At 28.9% G+C, this 8310-nt stretch overlaps 1 protein-coding gene across 1 annotated transcript; it reads left to right on the top strand.

The window, feature by feature from the left end:
• Nucleotides 1–578: 578 nt before the first annotated feature.
• On the top strand, nt 579–7937 carry LOC107441396 (mucin-17-like). Its single transcript, XM_021146368.3, has 3 exons — nt 579–799; nt 5092–5150; nt 5842–7937. Exons 1-3 carry the CDS (start codon nt 754–756, stop codon nt 7393–7395), a joined length of 1659 nt encoding a protein of 552 aa, XP_021002027.2. The 5' UTR covers nt 579–753; the 3' UTR covers nt 7396–7937.
• The last annotated feature ends 373 nt before the right edge of the window (nt 7938–8310 follow it).

Genomic DNA, 8310 nt, shown 5'->3' with positions numbered 1-8310 from the left:
TTTAAAGAATTTTTTGACAAAAATTTCTTTTAATAAAAGTTTTAAAATTTTTCTAATTTGAATAGAGAAATACTTGCAATTTTGGTTGTGGACGTAATACAAATATATTTAAATATCATAAGCTTCAATTTACTTTCACACTTTATTGAGGATCTATTGCTTTCAAAATAGCAATCATAATCAATTCGTGCAGAGATCTAATTTTCATAATCAAGTAAAATTTAAAATGCAAAGGGAAAATGTAACAACTGCCTGGTAGACATCCTTAATTTGTCTAGCAAGTCAACGACAGCTAGTTAAACTAAAAAAATATCCATCGCGATGAAATAGCATGCTTAATAATTCTACGGACAATATCTTCAAATGATGACCATCCAATTACAAAGAGTCTGCGAACACCAACCGGAAAACAATTGCTCACCATCTTTATTTACGCTAAAAACAAGATAATGAAAAAAATAAACAAAAAAGACTCAGCGGGCATCAACAAGATAGCTCAATCAAAAGCGTCAAGTGGTTAAATTTACCGGCCGACAAAACACCCCTTCCTATTGGTCGAAAAGTGATTTCATGTGAAGGTATATAGGAAATGCATTTTGCATCGACAATCTGTATTAAGAAAGTTCTTGGGTGATTGGACATGGTCGGGAGAATTTGAGATAAAGCGATATAAAACAAAATTCACTCAACCTTGCTGGATTATTTTAGTGTTTGTTTTCCCGCCATAAGTGAAAGTTGAGAAAAGATTCAGATATGAAAATGAAAGTGGAAGTGATTGTTGCTCTTCTTACCTTCTTCGGTAAGTAAACATACGTTTTGTTTCGTGCGTTTTGAAGTTAGTGTTTTAGCAAAAAAAAAATAACTGTTTTTATTAGAAATATTTTTTTTTTATCAAATTTATAGCTAAAATTTTTTTTCCAATCTATTTTCATCATTTTTTTGTAATAAAATTAATTAAATATCGAAATGGTACTTTTAGCAACAGCATCGTATTTATAAAAATATATTTTATTTCATACACTATTTTACGATATAGTCCCAAAAAACGTGTGTCCAGAAAATGTCCTGCATGTCCAGAAAAAAAATTCTTTTATTTCTTAGGTTTTGTAATCATGACTTTCTCTTTATTTCAATAACAGTTCACGTTATATAAGATTATTTTAATAAATTATTTAGGAAATCAAATTTTTTTAAAAGTTTATTTAAGCATATTTCTGGGTAAAAGAAAATTACAGCTAGTTGCCCAAACATAGAACTTTTTTTATATTATTTATTTGGTCTTTTATCTGAAAATTTTCTTCAACATTTATTAATTTTTAAACAGCTTTATTTTGGACTATTTAAATGAGGAACCTGCATGCTTTTTTTGTTTTAAAATAAAACTTCACGCCATTTTATGAAGATAGACACCAATTTCATGAAATATTATGAATTATCATGAAATATTAGTACAACAAAATGCCCGAGAAAAATACTTTTTTAAAATTTTTTAAATCATATGATTTTAGCTTAAGTTTAGTTTTAAGTTACATTGCATAAAAAGCTAGTTCACCATGGCCTTTTCCTTAAAATTTTAATCTTGTTTGACTGAAAAATAATAATAAATCTATTTTATTCAAGTACCTACATAATGTTTGATTTTTTTTAAACATAAATTAAGTTTTAACAGTACTGAGAATTACTCAAATTAATAAAATTCTTAAATAAATATAGATATTTTCTTATGAACTAAATTTTAATACTAATTAATATTTTGACGTATGTATTGAGTTTTCTCAAAAAAAAGGGATACCTTATAATGACATGGATTTTTTATACTTTATCAAACATAGTTTACGTTTAAAATTAAAGTTAGAATAAATTTAATTCTTTGTCATTCATTAAACTCACTTAAGCCCTAATATTTGCTGTGTACAGAGTGACAGATAAGTATTGCAATTTAAAAAGGAACGTAACAGTGTACAATACTAAGAAAGATTAAAATTGTATAGACAGGTATTAATTCAAAAATCTTCAGTTCAAAAAGCAGGAAAGCTCGCATAAAAAAAAATATTTATTATGGACTAAAATCTAACGAGAACAACTATTTAAACTGGGGACATATGTTCATTTAAATTCAAAAGAGCACTAAACTTTAAAAAAAAAACCCGTATTAACTTTGCTTTAAAACATAAGTTTTACTTCCTTGAAAATACATTTAAAAATGCATTGTAACCTAGTCGAACTCTTTCATTGTAAATAACAAATGCTAAAAAACTATAAAGAGAAATACAAATTCTTCTAAAACAACCAAAAGTTGTAATAGTATTACAGTTATAATTTTAAAATGACGTGTAAGCAATTTCATCCTTTTTATTTTATTATGAGAGGATAATTATTTCAGAAAAACAGAAATAAAAATAGATAATTTTTGCATTCTTTTAAACAATAATGGAAGTGGTTAAAAATTCCTAAGAAGCAAAAACATTTTTTTTAAAAAAAGAAGAAAAGTAACCGGCTATAAGTTAGCAATATTTTTTTAAACTTTTGTTATAAAAATATAAGGAACAGAAAAAAAAAGCTTCAATAGGAAAATTTCTTTATTTCATTTCTGATTTTCACATTCTGATTCTTTAATTCTGATTACATAATGAAAACCGGATATTGGCATCTTTTATATTTATGACCAATTGAGATTTAATATTGGTTAAAATTTCTAGACTAGCAAAAACAAACTTTAAAACATATTTTTTACTTTAACAAAATTAGAATGATTAATCTTACTGAGCAGAGAAAACTTATCTTACTGAGCTGCATAATTGATCCTGATTGTGTATTTATCGTGTCACGGTTAACACACCGAAACAAAGGAATGATGAGAATTCATTTTGCGCTCTCTTTAGAAAAAAATAAACATATTATCCCTAAAATAAGTAATAAATTTCGAGTAGTAACGCATATCTTCAAGTGAAATGCAAAATAATAATTTTGAATGGTTTTATATTTTTTTCAAGATTTCAAAAGTTTTTTCAAGATTTTCTTTAATCGAAAAGTAATGTGTGAAATTGATTTTATTCGTCTATGCCTTATTAAAAATAAACTTTAAATTATAAATCAGTAAGATATCTACATCGTAACAGGTAGAAATAAGTAAATTTTTTTAATAAATAAATTTTTCAAAATTTCTAAAATTAGGTCGCATTCAAAAGTAAGAAAAATATACTGAAAATTCAATATGTTTTTCTTCCGTAAGAATACTAAAATGCAAGCTAAATGTATCACTTACATACATTCTGACAAATAAACGCATGCATCTTGAGACACTTTTATCATTTAGTTTTATCATTCAAAAATAGAAATGTATTTTAAATTATTTTTTTCTAATTGATACGTTTGGTTGAAAAAATCAATAAGGTTCCTTATCAAAAAGTTCATCGTTTAAACAAAATGTTTATCTGCTTAAGGAATGAAATTGAAGTTATAAGTTAATAAATAGGTTATAGGTTAGTAGTTTGTCACAAATGATTGCTTGGTGTGCAGTTATCACCACCCCTTAACCCCTTCCTTCTCGCTCCCGTGATATTCCCGGGCTGGAGTGTTCAGTAGTAACGCGCCAGTAAAAATAAAACTAATTCATTTATTTTGACCGGAAAACACTTTATTACTCATTTTACACACCAGATGGCAGTACCAAGATATTTTTAAGGTAATTGTAGATAGTTAGTTTACTTTACTGGATGTCAGCACTAATCAAATACGTGTATAATATAAGTGTATAAAAAAATAGGCACTTTCATGACCGTTTTCTTGAAAATTAACCGATCGTAAAGGGGTTAATATAAATAATTACAATTATTGTTAAAAATGAACTAAAAAGATAATAGACCAAGGATCATAAATTACTATTTAGACAAGGAAAAGCCAGGCTCCATCTCAAAATCTGTCCGATCGCTACTGTGGTAAAAGGGACGTAAAACGTCAAAACCTGCTTGATTACTTGAAGAGACATGGATGGGTTTTTAAAAATTCTTTTAAACTTCAAACAGGTTTAGATGTTTTTAGCCCCGCGTTATCGAGCAGCGATGCGTTAAATTTTGATATCTTTTTTATTTCTTTTCTTTGCTGAAATATTAATTCCGGAACCCTAATGTCTTCTTTGGAACATCTTTGACTTCATTAGAAGCAAAGATTAAGGAAAGTCATAATGGAAAAGCTTATGCAGATTTGACAAACACAAAGTCTAATTTGTTTTTAAAAAAAATAGGCTCAATGAACTTTGGAAGTTTATATGCTTCAACTAATGAATCTGACTGATATTTTGTAATTTTAGTTCGGTAACTGTCGGTATGGAATGTGAGAAATTCGTCGACTGTCTAATCTGTTGGCCTTTACGTGACTTTCGACCATTTTAAGGTTAAAGTGTTGTTTTTACAAATCTAGGATTCCTGAAGTGAGAAAAATTGCAAGCTGAAAGCGTCACATCTTTAATTTGCAGATTTCATTATTTAATAAGAATTAATGAAATGTTGTCAATACATGCAGAAAAACTATGGAGAAAGATAATCTTATAATTTCCCCCGTTTTTGTTAATTATAATTCTACTTAAAAATCATTCCAAACCTATTCATAGGCTGCTTTGTAATAAACGTCATAATTATATGCTTCAAGAATATATATATTTTTAAGAGCTCACGCATAAAGGAAAAGCTGAAGTATTACGATAATTTTTCGAATCACTACTGAGGAAAGTTGGATTGTAAACATTAAAGCATGTTTGAATAAGCAAAGGCAGTGACAAGAATTATCACAAACACCTTGAAATTTCTACAAGCTAACAACCTCGTTTTGTTTTTTTTAAGCATGCTTTACTCAATAGCTATTCGTCATATTTCATTAATGTTTCTGTTTTTTCTCGTTTAAATTAATATTTTTAATTTTGTTTTCAATTTTGGATTTAAATATATATTAAGGGCAGTGACTACGAAGAAGCCTTATATGATTCCTCGGAATTTCTATTGTGCTATAGTAAATCTTTCATACATGATAAAGATTTGCTATCTTGTTTTATCTTTGTCAATTTAGACATTACTGACCTATTTTGTTATTTTACAGCTTACAGTGCTTCTGCACAACTGAATCAAGTGTACGCAACAGTTCAAAGACCAAAACAGGTACAGTAGATTAAAAAAAAATTGCTTCAAAATTGTTTTAAGCATAAGCTTATACATTTAAAACACCGAATGAGTTAGAAGCTATAATAATCTGTACATTTATTGCTATTTTTATACCAACTTTATGATGGTATCAATAAAATATGATAAAAGCGTTTAACTACAACAAAATCCTTTCACTAGTAGCGCAATATAAGAACGATAAACAAAAAGACAGTATTGTAACACTAACCTTAAATTTCATCAATAGTGGATAAAATTCAATATTAAATATGTATTTCTTGCTTTATTAAGTAAATTTTTTAATGAATATCAGTGTGTAATCTGTGTTCAGGAGAATTATAGATAAAACTTCCTTTACATGAAAAATTATTTAAAAGTAACGAAAGATCATCCTTTGATCTATATTGGTATATTTAGTTAAATGATTATGAAATGTTTAGCATACAGCACAGGGTAATACTATATATTGTACGTAAAATTTATATGATGGCAGAATAGCTTATTTGTAAATATTTTCAAGGGCTGTAGAATAAAAACTGGCACCGCTTGCTTTTGACAAAGTAAAAACTGTTAAAACTTCTATGATTGTCATTTATCAAACTGCGAGGCGTGTTTAGCAGAAATATTTCTAAAATATGTACATTGTGAGTTAGTGAACATTTCAATAGTGTCATGTTCTTTTTTCCAGCTGCCATCGACCCACATAACGACTTCAAAGCCATATGACTACACCACAATATCTTTGTCACCAAAAACATCCATTAGTGTTCAGCATTCTATCGTTAGAAACCAGCCAGCCTATCCTTTTCCTTATACGGAAACTACTTTGCAAGCTGATGGCTCAGAAGACACCAGTTACTACTACACATATGAAGAAACTTCCGAAGAAACTACAAAAAAACCATACATGTTGTCCCCTCCACCAACAACACCTGGACCTTCTACCAAGAAGCCAGCTGTCAGAAGTTTCTGGAACAGTCAAAAAGCCTTGCTGGATGCTAGAAGAAAAGAAAGTTCTCAAAAATTCGTAACATCATACACGACGAGATCAACAGAAAGACCCAAGATTGAGTTTAAGGCAAGAGAAAAACCCAAGTTTGGTTTGGCCAGCAAGAGCAAGTTTACAACCACAACAACTGCACCTACAACTGAAGATAAACTGCAGACGACAACTGTAAAATCCGTCAAATACAACGCGAATAATGCCAATTCAGCGGATAACAAAGCGGAAGACAAAGTAGAAACTGCAAAGGGCATTGCGAAAGATTCTGGAGATAGATTGACGAATAAAATCACTGGAAGAATCGGAGAACTACCCTATCTGACGAACCCTGTAACACAAGTCCAGCCATACCTGTATCCAACAACTGTTCCCGGAAATTCAAAGCAAGTTAAATTCGATGATTCTATGGGCACTACTCAACTTGTCGACAATTCTCGCCAAGTAGTTACAAGTAACTATAAACCTTTACCAAGCTCAGGAAATGACGGCGATTCAAAGACTATCAGTAACCTTAATAAACAGATTCCTTTGCTTGCAAGTTTCATTCAACAGCAGTCAAAAATAAGCTCGACTCAACCACCAACAATTACTACTGCTTCAAATTCAAAAATGGATCCAAATGAATTTCTGAAAAGATTGTTGAGTCAGCAAATCCTATCTAGCCCAAATCCACATCGTTCAAACATAAATCAACAACCTCTAGCAAGCAACAATCATTTGGTACAAAACCAAAACAAATTGCCGTTACCAAACGCAAACTTTCAAAATTTTAATAGGCCACTAAACAACATTCCACTTAATCCGCTCCCAAGCAATCTTAATCAACAAACAAGTAATTTTAACCCACAAACAAGTAATTTTAACCCACAAACAAGTAATTTTAACCCACAAACTAGCAATACGATTCTAGCCACTCTTCCTTTGGGAAGCGGTGTGCAAAGAGCCGGAGAACTTCTTGCAACCAGTAATACTCCAGCATCGACTTTGTTGTCTAGGTTAGGAAATTTAGCTTTAAATTTAGGAGGTGGTGATGCACCAGCAGTAAGTAATTACATTACGGGCAGAGATGGTGGAGGATCGGGTTTGGCATTCAACTTAGGTCCAATACCTGATCCTTTAACAGTACTTTTAAAACTTCTATCCCTCTTACCACGCCCACTACTTGATCTGAATGGTAAAATCTTCTTTGGAATAGAGTTGGGCAAAAACGCTGGTCTTACAACGAAACCAATAGGTTAATAATAATATTAAAAAGGTAGTAAATAGAACTGTAAAATAAATTTTGTAAAATAAATTTTGTGATAATCTATTATTTTAAAACTTTATATGTTATTCAGCTGTTTTATGTTTAGGAATTTTTTAAGTTTATATGAAATTTTTATAAATTTTTTTATTGTATTTTCAAGCAAAAAAAAATCTTTTATAGAAAGAATTTTTTCACATTAGCATTTCATTTGTGGCCGTACAAAGTTGTGAAAAAATTATATTAGATGTATGCAATGTAGAGAAAAATATGTATAAAGTACACATTTAAAAGGAAATTATTCCTGTTTAAGCTTTTTTTTATCATGGTTGTTGTAAATATGTAATATACTAGTCCATTATGCATTAGAGCAACGCTGTATCATTTTGAAGGCATTAGGTGTATAAACTGTGAATATTTTTGTATATGATGAAAGTCATGTTTATAGGTGTAAATTACTTGTATATATTCAGAGCCAAAATTTGTAAATAATGTTTGTAATTATTTAAAAAATAAAATATTTTATTATTTTATTATATTTTGTGAATTTTTATTGTTTCTAGATAATTATTAAAAGTCTTTTTTTCATTTAAATTAATATAAATAAATAAGAAATAAATTTTTTTAAATAAAATTTAGGAAGATATCTACAGAACGAAAGAAAGAAGTGTACAAATAAAAATATACAAAATAAATTATTTTCTGAATAATTCCTTTGTACATATCTCGATAAATAAGCATAGCAGGCAGCAAAAATATAAATTTTCGAGAAACGTATTCGACATTCATAATAATTTATAAAAAATAGTGTATGATTCATGTATAATTTTAATTTTGCATTCTTTACTAACCAAACATATGCCAAACACAATATTATGAACACTTACTTAACTAATGATTTGATTTTAATG

Source organism: Parasteatoda tepidariorum, chromosome 8, assembly GCF_043381705.1.
Source record: "Parasteatoda tepidariorum isolate YZ-2023 chromosome 8, CAS_Ptep_4.0, whole genome shotgun sequence".
Taxonomy (NCBI): domain Eukaryota; kingdom Metazoa; phylum Arthropoda; class Arachnida; order Araneae; family Theridiidae; genus Parasteatoda; species Parasteatoda tepidariorum.
The sequence above is the reverse complement of the archived record's forward strand: the minus strand, read 5'-3'. Positions and strand labels throughout refer to the sequence as shown.